The sequence below is a fragment of the Rhinolophus hipposideros genome (genome assembly GCF_964194185.1).
Source record: "Rhinolophus hipposideros genome assembly, chromosome: 7".
NCBI classification, from domain to species: Eukaryota; Metazoa; Chordata; class Mammalia; order Chiroptera; family Rhinolophidae; genus Rhinolophus; species Rhinolophus hipposideros.
The window spans coordinates 52,974,115-52,990,752 of NC_138053.1; the positions used below are offsets into that span (position 1 = coordinate 52,974,115).

General features: G+C 32.8%; 1 protein-coding gene across 7 annotated transcripts in view; it reads left to right on the top strand.

Moving 5' to 3' along the window:
- Positions 1-16,638, top strand: part of FAM169A (family with sequence similarity 169 member A) — a 125,968-nt gene that overhangs the window by 74,248 nt on the left and 35,082 nt on the right. For all 7 annotated transcript variants that reach the window (XM_081053455.1, XM_081053453.1, XM_081053458.1 and 4 more), the window contains 3 exons: positions 14,806-14,940; positions 16,036-16,135; positions 16,428-16,513. In XM_081053455.1, coding sequence (XP_080909581.1) covers positions 14,809-14,940; positions 16,036-16,135; positions 16,428-16,513 — 318 coding nt within the window. In that variant the 5' untranslated portion in view covers positions 14,806-14,808. The remainder of the gene's footprint in view (positions 1-14,805; positions 14,941-16,035; positions 16,136-16,427; positions 16,514-16,638) is intronic.

Sequence of the window (16,638 nt, forward strand, 5' to 3'; positions counted from 1 at the left end):
CTACCAATGGTTGAGAAATTGAAAAGAAAAAATCTCTTATATTTTTCTCCATTAGCTTCTACCTAACTAACTCTTTTAAAGCCTTATGTGTGTTATGTTCGGTCATCTGCCTAAAAATGCAAAAATAGTTACTTTTTAAAGTTAATGAGAATATAAAAGGATTGAGTATTTGGGCAGAGGTTCGAAAAATATTAAGGATTGTGTAGAAAGGACTGTTGGTTGGGTAAGAAGTTAAATAAAACCTTCATGTTTCCTCCCATTTTTAAGATTTTTATGATTCTAAATTGGAAAAAGAAATTGCATTGTGATTGTGTTTAAAATGGTTTTCTCTTTACACACCAGTAAGGTTCTGATCCTTGGTATATTTAACTCTTAAAGTTCTAAATTTGGTATGCTTCATTGGTAGTAGCGGTATTTCACAATTTGTTCCAACAACAACAATAAAATTACTCAAGGTTGAATTTATTAAGGAAAATGTGTGATGATTTAAAAAATAATCAGAGAAAAGCTAATTACTAAAGACATCAGACGATAATTATTAGACTCATTGAATTTGAGAGCTAGTATATGAGACCTTACACCAGGTTTATCTGCTCCGTAGGAGGGATCCATTCATCTAGCCCAACCTAGTCTTTGGGACAAAAAATTTGTGGCTTACTCTATATACTTTGTTTTTGAAAAAAAGAATATCAGTTTAGTTACTACCTGCTCCACCACGATGTTAGTTTTAGGCTACATGAAAGGTAGCTTTCATTTATTCAACACATGCTGTCTATTGTATGTTATGGGGCACAAAAACAAATATACCCCACCTTCATGGAGTTTATAGTTTAGTGAGGTATTGTGGATTAAAATGTTAACAATTCCCTAAAATATACTTGCACAAAGATTTTTGCAAATGTGAATTGGGAAGAAATCAATTTAGTAAACTGCATTTCTAAAAGAGATACTAGATTGCTTGTGGGGAGAGGAACCCCTGCATTTATGGGTTGTGCAGAGGAGAGGGTTCAGTTGCTGAAGGAAACTGAGGAGGAAAAGAAACTAAGAAGTACTGTTAGCATTGGGAGAGAGTGTTGTCCAAGGAACGAGAAGAACTTTTAAGCCGCAGAAAGTGTTCCTTTGGGTCTGGTTCTGTCATAAAGTCAAGAGGATGAGAATGAGAAGCCTTCATTGAATTTGGGAGTTGAGAGGTTATTGGAGGCCTGAAAAGGAGTAGTATCAGTATAGTGATAAGGGAAGAATCCCATTTAGGAATGAATAGGAGCAGAGAAAAAGTCAATAAATTTGACTTTTTGTCATATACTAATGATTGACAAAGTAATAAATGGGACTAATAAAGAATCTCATAGACTAAAATTTTTTACACATACATACCAGTGCTTTCAAGTTTGCCCCTGATAATCTAATGAACTTACTCTGATTCTTACGTTATTCAGAGGCAATATAGTTCCACAACTTAAGACAAATAGACATAATGTAGGTTTGAACCCTGGCTTTGCTGTTTTCTAGCTGCCTGATTTTTAAGATACTTTATTTCTCTGGGCCTCAGTTTCCTCATCTGTAAGAGTACAGTTGACCCTTGGATAACATGGGGGTTAGGGGTGCCAGCCCCTCTGCAGTTAAAAATCTGAGTATAACTTTTGACTCCCCCAAAACGTAGTTGTCCCTTGGTATCTGTGGGGAAATGGTTCCATGACCCCTGAAGATACCAAAATCTGCAGATGCTGAAGTCCCCTACATAAAGTCGTGTAGAACGATGTGTACAGTTAGCCTTCTGCATCCTTGACTCCCAACTGTGGATCAAAAACAGTACAGGTATTTACTGAAAGTGTATAAGTGGACCCTCTTAGTTCAAACCCATGTTGTTCAAGGGTCAACTGTAGTTATAACAGAGCCTATCTCAAAATGTTGGCAGAATTAAATATAATGTATCTAAAGGTGAGCTCCTAATATTATCTTCAATGAAATTAGGATACTTTTTAGCATCTAGTTCAGTGTTGCTCATCTTTTTTTTCATTTTATTATCTTCTCCCCACACCCACCCCATGTACAACACTTTGGTGAGATACATTTTAAAGCAATAATTTACTTTTCATTTTCAAAGTGAAGTACGGGATTTACCTACCATTTGTCAATCAGAGCTGTTGCTCTGCATGAAATAAAGCTTAACCACAATGACTTGAGTTGGTAGAATTCTAGTTAAAAATTAAGAAAATCTTGAGCTTTTGGCAGTGTATCAATGCAGGTAAAATGTATGTTTTTTTAAAAAATTGAAAATAGTTCATATTGCCCCTTTATAGCTTTTGTGGATCCCAGACTAAGAACCTGTCTTTTAATTTTAGGTCTGCTCCTGTTTTTTATTAATTATTTATAGTCATGAGTGGAAAATGCAACTAAATTAACAAAAAGCAACCACATGTTAGAAGCCTTCATATTTCGCTTTGAAATATAAGGCATATCTAAAAGTACTTGAAAGTATTAGGTTGGTGCAAACATAATGGTGGTTTCTGCAGTTATTTTCAACCCTTTCAAGCACAGTTACTTTTGTGCCAACCTAATAATTTCAAGCCTGAGGAGATTTATTGATAATATTTTCTAGTTCATGAAAAGAGAAATTTAAGTGGTTCTGAATAAATTCTGTTTGGAGAATACTAACTTTTTGTATCTCAGTACCTTCTCAGAATGGCCGAAAAAAACCAAAACAAAACATAGTTTTATTTTATAAAACAATTCACATGGTTTTACAATTTCATATACAAATAATCACTCAGCTGAAACATATGGACTGTTGGCCCTCCTTTCCAGAACTCTGATATTGGCTTAGATGGAGACAAGAGAAATTCCTGTGTCTGTACTTACAATGGGGCAGAAAGATGTTTCTTGTCCAGAGTTGGGAGGTGCCAGCTGTAATTGACAGTTCTCTTTGACCAGATAGTTGGCTAGTCTGTGTTTTCATGCAGTATAATTCATTTGTGGGTAGAATTTATTGTTGGAAGCGCCCGTTTCTTTTACCCTTTAGAGATACGCAGAATAAGTCTAAGTTTTCATCTGCGTATTGACTTCAAATATTTAAAGGGTAACTCTTTGCCTCCCTTCCTTAACAAGACTTCCCCTCGCTAATTTCTCCCAATTCCTGTTTCTCATCCACTGTACCATGGCTTCTAGATTCTTTAACATCCAGTTTTTCTCCTTTGGAGGCATTCCAGTTTTTCAGTGTGATTTTCTTAAAATGTGATCCTCTGAATGGGATAAAAAATTGCAGATGCTATTTGACCCACGGACAGTGCAGGAATACTTTTCCATTTCTGGGTCTGAACAGTCATAACCCTATAATGAAGCCATATTTAGGGGTAATTTTGTGTTAACTTAAAAAATACTTGCTCATGGCTCATATATAGAGTCTAGTATCATTTAAATCTCAAGGTTTTCTTTATCTCTGTCCTTTAGCAAAGACTAATTAAAAATCTATAATGCAGTTTAGTGAATTTCCTTTTTTCCTTAGTTCTATTTTGTAGTCATTTGTGAAATATAAGTAAATATTTGGTAGGCATTTTACTTTGTCAATTTTTGTTTCCCTTTTATTAACTTTAATTGGCTTTGACATTTCTCTAAAGAGGACATAGAGATGGCCAACAGACATATGAAAAATGCTCAATGTCACTAATCATTAGAGAAATGCAAATAAAAACCATAGTGAGATACTACCTCACTCGAGTCAGAATGGCTAACATCAATAAATCAACAACAAGTGCTGGCGAGGATGTGGAGAAAAGGGAACCCTTGTGCATTGTTGGTGGGATTGCAGATTGGTGCAGCCACTATGGAAAACAGTATGAAGGTATCTCAGAAAACTGAAAATGGAACTACCTTATGACCCAGCAATTCCACTCTTATTAGATATATCTATCCAGAGAAATCCAAGACTCTAATTTGAAAAAATCTATGCACCCCTATGTTTATTGCAGCGCTATTCACAATAGCCAAGACATAGAAGCAACCAAAATGCCCATCGGTAGATGACTGGATTAAGTAACTGTGGTACATTTATACAATGGAGTATTACTTGGCCATAAAGAAGAATGAAATCTTACCATTTGCAATGATATAGATGGATCTAGAGAATATTATGCTAAGTGAAATAAGTCAGAAGGAGAAAGACAAATACAATATGATCTCACCTATATGTGGAATCTAAAGAACAGAGTAAATGAGCAAACTAAAAAAGAAAAAATTGGCTTTTTATTTATTGTGTAGTATCCATTTAACAATTCTGAAAAAGATGGATCATAGTGATTAGTACAGGCATCTAACATCTGAAGAGAGAATATTGCAAAATTTAAAAGTTAACTCCTAAGGAGTGACTGAGCAATATGGTTGATATATTCTATGATAATTATATAATTAATACATCATAGATTATATTGGCCTTTGTCTTGACCTGGGAAGCTGACCATGAGATTGAATCCCTCTGGAGACAGATTGTTTAGGTTCAGAGCTGACCGCCATTTACTAGCTGTGTAAACTTGGGTAACTTGTCTTAATCTGTCTGCATCTGAGGCTCCTCATTGGGAGAGTGTATTATAGGGTCTTTTTAGGAATAAATGAGATAATATTGTAGAGTGTTGAGCATAATGCCTGGTGCAAGTTTGTTGTCGTCATCAGAAAACACATTCTGAGTTTTAAAAAAATGATTGTATTTGCATTTTTGACGATACCATCCTTTTGTAAATTACGACCTTTTTTTCCTGTCTTCTTTCTCCAAGTGATCAAGTGTAGACATCTAAGTTATTAGGAGGGAGATCATTTGACCCATTTCCACTCTTTGGAAATAAATGGATTATGCTTCCCTGGAGTTCTGAGCCTGGTAGGACAGAAGGATGAAGAAAAATAAATCACGTTGTCATATAAGTATATTAAGAGAAGTATGCGTAAGGTATTTATCGTAAGAGTTTCTTTTCTCCTTTCATTTCTTCCTATTAATCCAGTCTACACACAGTTGCTGGATAAATTGTCTCTCTCTCTCTTTTTTTTTTTTTTTTGATAAATTGTCTTAAAGCATAGCCTTGACTGTCTCTTTTCTGCTCAGGATTCTTAAATTGCCTCCTACTTGTGTACCAAATGAAGTCCAGGCTCTTTTGCCTGTACTCTTGGCCTTTTATGTTCTGTCCTCTATTTTTCTAGTATTCCTTCCACTACTTCTCTTTATATACTTCTTAATTCTCTTGGTAAATCCAACTACTTGCCATTCTTAGCATGCTTTCTGGCTTCTGTTTAGTATATTCTTTCTTTTTAGAGGGCTGTCTCTACCTGTTGAAAGACCATCTATTGCTTATCATCTAGCAGCAGAACTTTACAAGTCTTTTCATCTGTGGCAAGCAGCTCTTCCTCCTACCACCAATGTGTGGTTTATTTATACAAACTTTTGTAAGTCAGATAGGAAGGCTACTACTATCTCTTAATCTTTTCATCCCCTGGGCCTGCTGCCAATAAGAGATAAGAAAAGCATTTTACTTAGCATAATGTTCTCTAGGTCCATCCATATTGTTGCAAATGGTAAGATTTCTTTCTTCTTTATGGCTGCATAATACTCCATTGTATAAACGTACCATAGTTTCTTAATCCAGTCGTCTACTGATGGACATTTCGGTTGTTTCTATGTCTTGGCTATTGTGTATAGTGCTGCAATAAACATCGGGATGCATAAATTTTTTTGAATTAGAGTTTTGGAATTCTCCAGATCGATACCTAGGAGTGTAGGGTATCCAATGGACACTTGTCCCATTAGGGAGACCACCTCAGGGATGATGTAGATGCCTGATCACTGCACTGTACCCCTGAAGCTGAACAATAATGAATGCCAACTACAATTTTATTTATATATATTTATATATATATAAAATTATATGTATATATGGTTATATATGGTTATATATATAGTTACAAGAAGTGGAGGACAGCATTAGGAATAGAGAGTGGAAATGTAATGGCTGTGTGCGATGTCAGAGGGATAGTGGAAGGGGGGAGGAGGGTTGTCACTGTGTGAAGGATATAAATGATAAATGTCTTAACTATTACATTGTTTTGTGCACCTGAAACTAATAAAAAATGTTAAAAAAAAAAAAAAAGCATTTTACCTAATCTGAGAAGCGAACCCACCTGAATTTGCAAGAGGATCTCAAGAATAAGTGTGTGGGGCCATGGCTGGAAGCGTGAAGTTGGAGAAGCCCTGAAGGGAAAGAGAAATGGCTAGCTTGTGGTTCCGAGACTGCTGTTTGTCCCAGTTGATGATACTGGCAGATATTGGCAACCTTTAGTTGCATTTCTTAGTTGTGTAGTGAAAATATTAGGAAATGGGGATGGGGTGGTCGTGGTGATTGTGACTTAGCCGAATATTTCATAAATCATATGCCAAGATTAAGCACCATGTTTTGTTTTATTTTTGCTTTTGTTTTGAACTAAATATGCTTCCTTTAAAATGAAAACATCAGTTCTTCACAGTTCTAAATGAGACACACCTCTGTGTATTTTATATTAAAGATACCTATAACAATGTACATATTGTTCAGACTCCTGTTTTTAAAAATTGTCTGTATCCTTGAGGTTTACTATGCTAAACTTTAATAAAGCACTATAAAATCAAATCTATTCTATAGTAAAGTTAGGTAAAAAAATAAAGAATTTTATGTTGTCTAATATTGAAATGAAGGACAAAATTGTATGCTGTATCATTTGAATAGTTCTTAGTTTGGCTTTCCTGAGTTTTGTAAACTTCTGTGAGATTGTAAACAGCGTTCAGTAACCTGGGCCGTGAAGTGCAGTCCACTGTTGGCTCAGTGATTGTTACTGCAAAAGATGATTTTGTCTTCTACTTGAAATAAAAAGAGGCAGCAGGTATGAACCCCATGTAACTTCCTGCTTTATTACCCATACATTTATTATGGGTCGTCCTCATCCATGTGTAATCAATCAGCTTTTTCATTTCCCAGAGGACAGAAAAGGATTTTTGAGCAGTGTTGAGCCCACCAGAAACTTCATAGTTGTAGCAGTCTATTCAGTGGTTTCATTTTTGTTGTACCCCAAAACTCAGCTTTAAGTGTGAGTTCTAGGAGAATTAATCTAGGATTTAGAGCCTTGTGTAGGGCAGCAGGGATAGAAGAATAAAAAGTAAGATAAAGAGATTAGTTGAGCTGATGTATTAGGTTGGTGCAAAAGTAATTGCGGTTTAAAAGGTTAAAAATGACAAAAACCACAATTACTTTTGCTCCAACCTAATAGTACAGGGCCTAGGTTAGTTAGGGAAGGAAATGATGTTAGGGAGAAAAGAGAAAAGGGGAGAATCAAGAGAAGAATCATGATAAGGTTCAGAACCAGACATTTTTGTGTACAAGAGCATTGACGATTATGTTGCCTGGATACCTAACCTATTTTCAGTGTTGGGGAAACAATCAGGAGAGGTAGCATCATGATTTGGATTGGTTGAGATAATTATTTTTTCTCTATGAACTTTTTCAGCTCTAAAATTTCCCTAATTTTTTTTTTATCTTCACTTTCCCCTAATACTCCTAAATAATAGCAATAACCTCTAAGAATCTAGAAATAATTTAGGAACTGAACTTATATGTTCTCTCTTTTAAGAGTATAGTTAACATCTAGTAATTAACATTAAATAGGAAATCACAATAATAGGAATTTTTTCCTTATTCGTTTCTTGTTAAGATTATTCATTCTTTCAAGTTATATAATTTTTCAGGAAAAGGAGGTGAAATTATTAAAAGATGGATGTAAAAGAGCTGATGGACATCTTAGAGCTCTTATGTAAGAAATCTGAATGTTATGTTTTTATACAAGTTAGCCAGGATTAATGAGCATACCCTTTGCTTAATTTGTAAATTAATTTGGACACTTTTTACACTTCATTGTCTATTCTTTGTAAATGTTTTGATGCGTTAATTTGCTTAAAGTGACATTAAGCTTTCTCATTCATGTAGATTCTAGTTAGGCCTTTTGGTTTATTTCATGGGAAGAGCATAAAGTACTTGACAGAATTTGATCTGACAGCTTTACAGTTATGTAACAGAACAGAAGCTTAAAAACAACAAAAAAGAGGGAGAAGTAAGTGATTTATCAACTTACATATAGCAACCTACATTTTTCTCCAGAACCTTACCACCCTTTTCTGGCCTCTAAGCTGTAGACAAACCACCATAAGGCTAGTAATTTATGCACTCTTATGTTAACCAATATTTTTTTAATAACCAGTTATAAATATTTAGAGGTGAAAAGGTCCTTAGGATTATCCAGTCCACTTGCATCTCATTACCAGTGAGAATACAGAAGCCTAAAAAGGGCAAATAACTTGCCTAGGATCACAGATGTACTTAGCAACCGAGCTAACCCAGGACCCAAGGTCATAGCATTCCAATTACAATGCTCTTTTGGTCTAATATGTGATAGAATATTTAATAACAAGGTAATTACATTTAGCAAAATGAGATTTTATATTCCATGATAAATACTATGATACTTGATTTTGCATATTGAGTAAAATAATTACATTGAAGGGTATATTTGATTGTGTGGATTCGTATTCTTCTAGCCCCACTAGTGGTATTACGTTGGTCAAGTCTTTTCATCTCTAAAGCTCTGCTTCTTCATCTGTAGAATGAGGCCAAAGTACTTCATTGTATATTATATGACACAGTCTCTTTAAAGTCTGGTATGTGGTCACTTCTCAGTAAATGTTACTTGCTGCTGTTACTGATTTATAATAATTTCTAGTTCTTTCATCTTCCTTTAAATACTAATAGATGATTATTTAGCTAATACAATTGAGGATTGAGAGTGACTAGTAATAAAAGCAATGGATATAAGGACAAATTTGTAAAGAAAAATATTTTAGAAGGGGTGTGTGTGCATGTCTTTCTGTGTCTGTGCCTGGGCCTTTGAAATTAGGGAAATACTTTCAGATTTCATGTTAAAAACTATGATGCTATAATTGTCTTTAAACTGTATTCAGAAATCACAACTTCTAACTAAGTGATTTCCCTCCAGTAATGCTCTTTATGCAAATTTCAGTATTTAAATTGTCAGGCTTCAGGAAAACAGGATTTTGTTTCATTGTGTGTGTATGTGTGTGAATAGTCTTTGACTAATAAAAATAAACTCAGAAATGATTATTTTTGTATTTAAAAATCTCCATTTAAAGAGGTTTAAGAACGAAGGGTAGTGATTTTCTGTTTTTACACTTTAACATTCTACTTGCCTTTGATCTGTAGTAGTGTCATATTATGGTAAGCAATCCCATACAGATAGTTTAGTGTTTTCTAAAGTATTCTGACACACTGCTGGTGATTTAGAAGAGGTTTTTAATTGATATTCAGGTGAATATTTAAATTATGGTACTTAGAAATTTTAATGCTGATTAGGAAAATGTATGATCTAATGTATCAAATTGGTGGTTTCATAGGTTTTATAGTTTAAGGTGAATGAAATGTTTCTAAAAAGGTGAGTTGAGATTCTGATACAGGCTACAACATGGATGAACTTGAAAACCATTAAGTGAAATAAGCCAGATGCAGAAAGACAATTATTGTATGATTATAATAATCATATAATAATCATACAATAATCATACCCGCTTACTAGGGTCCCAGAATAGAAAAATTCATAGAGACAAAGTTGAATGGTGATTACCAGGGTCTGGGAGGAGAGAGGAATGGGGAATTATTTAATGGATACATAGTTTCTATTTGGGATGATGAAAAAGTTCTGGAAATGGAGAGTGGTGATGGTTGTACAACAGTGTGAATGTACTTACTGCCACTGAACTGTAAACTTAGAAATGGTTAAAATGGTAAATTTTATATGTGTATTTTACCAAATTAAAAAAGGGGATAGGAGGAAATGGGATGAGAGGTGTGTGTGTGTGTGTGTGTGTGTGTGTGTGTGTGTGTATGTATGTATGTATAGGCACTTGACACACTGGAAAAAATGTCGATGGGGTATGTCAGTTATTGAAGTTGAGGCAACACTACCATAGAGGAAAGATCAATGGCCTTGGGAGACCTGGCCTGTATTCCAGTTTGACCCTGCCATAAGCTAGCAGGGTGGGCCTATACATGACTCTTTTATACCTAAAGCATATTAGATAAGCAACCAAGACCTCTAAGCATATTTACTACCCTAAAATTCTCTTCTTCTGGGCTATGCCTTTGGATTCTTTATTCAATATGACCTAGTATTCCTATTTGATAGAACTTTCTTCTTTGCAATAAAACTGAAAAAGAAAAGAAAGAATATGATATTTAAACATGACTATATTTAAAGTTTTAAGAACCATGTCATAGTAACATTAGATGAAAAAGAAAGAAAATCACCCACCAACTTGCTGTTCTATCAGGCTCTTTTTCCTTATACCGTGTTTCCCCGAAAATAAGACCTAGCCGGAAAATCAGCTCTAATGAGTCTTTTGGATCAAAAATTAATATAAGACCCAGTCTTATTTTACTTTAAGACCGGGTATAATATAATATAATATAATATAATATAATACAATACAATACAATACAATACAATACAATACAATACAATACCGGCTCTTATATTAATTTTTGCTCGAAAAGACACCTAATTCCAGCTAGGTCTTATTTTCAGGGAAAAAGGGTATGTCCATTTTGTATTCTTTATTTAGAATGCCATATTATTTTTATGTGATTGTAATCAACTATGCTTTTGTAGGCCAAGTTTTTGGCAGCTGTCTTCATATATTAATTTATATTTTATCCTTTAGGTCATGATTACTCTTAGCAAATGAAAATTTTTAAATGTGTTTCATTCATAACTTGTTTTTGGTAGCTAATATTCAAGAGAAGCTTTGAGTTGGTTTAAGGGGAATACTGTGATAATCCTTCTTGATCTAGTCAATGGGGTGGTATTTTAAATGACTGTTAATATTTTACTTAGACGCAATGCTTGGATCTTGTCTAAGAGAGGAACAGTTAATACATTCTCTTAACTAGTGCCCTAATTATGCTTCTTAAATCTGCTATTGACCATTTGTTTTGTGTTTTTAGTTTTATCTAAAATTTTAATCTTCATTAAAATTGTTAGATTTGACTATAGAACATAATGTTATTTCTTTAGTTTGCTTTTGCATATTGACTTTGATAGAAAGATTTGCTCAAACTAACATAAACTTTCACAGTAGTGCTACTGTCTTTATGATCCTTTTCTAACTATGACATTGTATTTACGTAAACTCTTGGTTGATTTCTCTTGAAATTCATAGTTGTGTTTTTTTTTCCTTTTTATAAGTTGGCTGAAAATCCTGTGGTTTTGCTTTCATAAGTAGTTTCACAATTTTTTTTTTACTTTCTCCTTTTATTTAGACATTTATGTTTATTGACAGATGGGCAGACTTTTTGTGTTTTATTCCTGGGTTTTGATTTTAAACATTAAAAAAATAAATTTGATTATAAAAATATAGAGGGTGCCAAAAAATGTATACACATTTTAAGAAAGAAAAAAACGGTGTTAATTGTAATACTCAATATATACTGATAACAAAAGATGAATACAAATCACGTTTGGCTTCTGCAATTACAAGAGGTACTCAAAGTGGTTACCATCAGCGTCCAGACACTTCTGATTACGGCGAACTACTGCTTGAACATAGATAACATCTCTTAAAAAGTGTATACATTCTTTTGGCACCCCAGTATACGAGTATATATATATGTATAAAATTAGGTTCCCAGTCAAACACACCAAGTTTCAAAGTCCTTAGGACCAAGATTTCAGATTAGGGTAAAAATAAGTTTCTCTCATTATCATCATATCTTCAAAATTCAGAGAAATGTATTTATATGTAACTGTTACTATGTATGTCCATTTTGCCTTTTATATGTTTATCTTATGTATCCATTAGCTTTTCAGTTTTTTACCTACTAATACTTTTGTTGTGATAAAATAGATTTGAAGTTCATTTCAAAGAAAAGGAACTTATTTTCTCAGTAGTTTTTCTTCTGCCTTTTCCTTTTATAAATTTTTTAAAAGAAAAATTTAAGAGATTATTGACAAATATAGCAGTTGGGCTGTACAGTTTTTATTTTGGGTAAATATGAAACGGAACTTTTACAATGAGATAACCTATACTAGCTTAATTATACCTCCTCTAAAAACTAGTAACTCAGATTTTGATATAGATTATAACTATTTTTTATTTAACCTTTTATCATGAGTATACAAATCAGGATCCTCTCCATCGTACATCTGATTGATGTCTCTTAAGTTTCTTTTTTTTAAAATTAAAGTTTATTGGGGTGACATTAGTTAGTAAAATTACATAGGTTTCAGGTGTACAATTCTGTAATCCATATATATATATATCATCATCTATATATCACATTGTGTGTTCACCACCCAGAGTCAGTTCAGTTCACCTTCCATCACCCCATATATTTGATCCCTTTTACCCTCATCTACCACACTCTTCCCGCCTTACCCTCTGGTAACCACTAAACTGTTGTCTGTGTCTCTGTGTTTTTGTTTATTTGTTTGTCTTGTTCCTTTGTTGTTTTCAGTTTTATATCCTACATAGCAGTGAAATTATATGGTTCTCGACTTTTTCTGTTTGACTTATTCCACTTAGCATAATAATCAAGTTCTATTTATGTTGTCGCATATGGCACTATTTCATTTTTTTCTGGAATAGATGAAATAATTATAATGGAATAGTATTCCATTGTGTATATATGCCACATCTTCTTTATCCAGTCATTTATCGAAGGATACTTTGGTGTTTCCATGTCTTGGCCACCGTAAATAAAGCTGCAATGAACATCGGAGCACATACATCTTTGCGGATAAATGTTTTCAGATTTTTTTTGTAGTTTCTTTTAATTAACATTAGTTTTTCAATTTTTTAAAAAACTCCATGCTGTATATTTATTTTAAAAATGGAGTTATTCTAGATTCAACTGACCACATGCTTAAGGTGTCATTTCACACTTTTGTCTAATGGCTTGGTTAGATTTAGGTCCGATTTTCTTGTTGCATCGCATCAAGATGCGTATAATGTTTGCTTTACTTATCTTTTAGTAGGGTTGATTAGTGTGCGTATCCAGACCTAACACAAATGAGTATATATATTTACCAAAATACTTGTGCATGAATTCTCATAGCAGCCTAAATGCCTATTAACAATAGAATGGGTAAATAAACTTTATTTGTATATGATGGAATACTATATAGCAATAAAAAGGAAGAAATTAACAGAGATGCAACAACACTTAACATTTCTCACAGAAATAATGCTGACTGAAAAGAATTGACACCATGGAAAGCATATTGTATGATATCAGATATAAGAAGTTCAAAAGTGGGCAAAATTAATGTCTCATTTTAACATATTGTAATACAGACCAATGAAATAATACTACCCATTAAGTCCTTAATGGGATTGAGATAGCTTGTTAATCATATATCAGTTTCTATAGGCATTAGGGTATATTTCTATATCTTGTTCCATTGGTCTGTCTGTTCGTATGCTTATATCATTGTTTTCATTATAGAAGTTTCATAACGTGTTTTAATACCTGACAGAGCTTGTACCTTTCTCCAACCATTGATCTGCCTTTTCAGGATTTTTCTAGCTACTCTTGCCTATTTATTCTTTCAAATTAAGTTTATAATCAACTTGTCTTTCTTCAGGAGAAAAAACCCTAAAGGTATTTTCATTAGGGTTGCATTAAGTTAATAGATTATTTTAGAAAGTATTACTACTTTTATGTGCACTGTTTCTTTCCAGGAACATGGTTTGTCTTTCCTGTTCACTTTGCTTCTTTCAGGAATGTTTTGTAGTATTCCTTATATAGGTATTGTATTGTTTATTGTTGTTGTTAAATTTAAGCCTGTTTAATTTTTGCTGTTGTAAATGGGGTCTTTCTAGTTTTACTTCATTTTTTAAATTCACGATTTCTTCTTACTGGTTATTGTATATCTGAGGGCTTGATTTCTATATGTAATTGTATATCCTGCTATTTTACTACATTTTTTTATTGATGGAAATTATTTTTCCATAGATTACTTTGAGTTTTTCAATCAAATATATTATTTGAAAATTGAGGTAGAGACAGCCCCCCACCCAAGCCCCAATTGTTATACTTTTAATTGCTTTCTCTAGTCTAATTGCTTTGGCAGGTACCAATATAATGTTATACAGCAGTAGAGTCCTTATTTTTACTGACTTTGGTGGGGAAATCTTTAGTGTTTCCCCATTTAAGGCACTGACTTTTTTTTTTAACAACTGTATTTATGAGGGTTATAATTTATATACTATAACACCTATTGTAACTGTACAATTCAGTGATTTTTAAAAAAAAGTAAATTTATAGGATGGAGCAACCATCATCACAATCCAGTTGTAGAACATTTCTATCATTCCAAAATGTTTCCTTCTGTTCTTTTACAATGACTTTTATGTTGACAGGTAGATGAGGATATATTTATGTGTGTGTGTTTATGTGCAAACATGTATATCCTATACCTGTGTAAATACATCATTTAAGGAATTATCATTAATTCCTATTCTACTTCTTGTTTTTAATTCAAATGAATAATGTTTAAAAGTTTTCTTTTTGACATACGTTGTTAAATCAGCAGGCCCAATTTATAGTCTGTCTTGGCATAATGAAAAAGAAGTCTCCTTACAATAAAATGCTGAAAAATTACAATAAAAATTTTATATGACTAGAGGAAGATAGCATTTCATATTCTGAAACATTTTGTCCCATGTTGTTTTTAAAGAGGATGGCATTCCCTGTGGACATGCTGGATAATTGCAGTCACGAGGAACTGGAAAATTCTGCTGAAGATTATATGTCAGATCTAAGGTGTGGGGACCCTGAAAATCCTGAGTATTTTTCTCTTCTTAATGTTACGGTAAGGTGTTGTGCAGTAATTTTTATCAGCCTTTTCAGTTCAGTTATATGTGAAATCAATACCCTTTTAAAAAATCACTTTAAAGTATTAATTAATCTTTGAAGTTTTTATCAGAAGACTACCAGTAAAATGGATAAATACTGATTGATTAGCATCAGTACAATAGCATGATCCAGTTTTTTTTTTTTTTTTCGTGATCCAGTTTTAAAAAGAAACTCTACAGGTTATTGCTTAATGTTTATAGTATGTCTTTAAAATTATATGTAAGTAGTTTACCAGTTCTGCTAAGACTGGTTTTCATAGTTGAGCTAACTCAGTTAAACTTTTTTTGGAATTTGTGATTTTAGAAATTTTTTGATTAAAAAATCAGCAAAACACTAAATTACATATTTTTGTGTCACAAATCTTCCCTTTTCTAAAATATTAAGATAAAAATTTCTAATTAGTAAGCTGTGATATATTATGATAGATCATTAGACTTGGAATCATTAGAATTTCACTGTGAACTTGATGGTAGGCAAATTCTCTAACCTCGGTAAGCCTCAGATTTTTCTTCAGGAAAATTATGATGATGTAAAGAATTTGTTAAAGTCTCTTCTAGTACCAATATTTCATAATTCTCCAAATTGTAATATTGTCTGTAAACGGGGAATTAGTGTTGGATTAATGAAGTCAAAAAAGTTTTAAAGTATTGTATGCATCTCGAAAAAATAGGAAAAATAAATTCACCTATCTGGTATCTTTTAAAATGGAATCCCCCCCATCCCCAAATAGTCTAAATATCAGATGATAAACTACAGTTGTTTTTTTAAGGACTTTATGGACCATATCATGCTTTTATTTTTATTTAGATTTGTGATAGAGCAAAGTAATATTTATTGAAATAAACTTTCATTTCCCCCCAAGTTAATAAAATTCCTACAAAAGGGAATTCTATCTGATTTACGTGGTTTTTTTTTTTTTGAGACTAGAAAATATCTTCTATGAAATGAAGTTATATAATTAGCATTAATGTAGAAGTTAATACTTTAGTTAGAAACACGGTGTTTTTATCCTGTATTTTCTTAACTAATCTTCAATCAATTCTCATTTCAGATTCCTATTAGCTTGTCAAATGTAGGCTTTGTACCTCTTTATGGTGGAAATCAGACCCAGAAAATTCTTGCTCTTTTTGCACCTGAGGACTCACTCACAGGTCTCCTTTTTGCTTTATCTTTGTAAATTGAGGAATTTTTCTCCAATTAGAAATTTATTAAGAGGTAGCTACATGAAAAAATTTTTAAAAAAGAAAAGTTGTTTCAAACTGTAAACTTAGGAAAATGTAATTCTCAATTGCTTGTAATTAAATGTTTAATGAGTAAAATAAAAATGCTATAAATTTGACCACATTGTATGGGTATATTTAAGGGTATCTGTATAAACCTTACCAAATAGTAATATTGTATACTTAAAGACTTAAATATTAATAATCATTTATTCTGTTTTAGCTGTGGCACTTTACCTTGCTGATCAGTGGTGGGCTATTGATGATATTGTGAAAACATCTGTCCCTTCTAGAGAGGGGCTTAAGCAGGTAATAAGATCCTATAATTTTACAAGTCTTTCATATGAGGCCATTTCACAATATATTTCCCATAAACTGATAACTTTTGAAATTATTGAGCTCTTTTCCATTTTCATATAACCAGGTTGTATTAA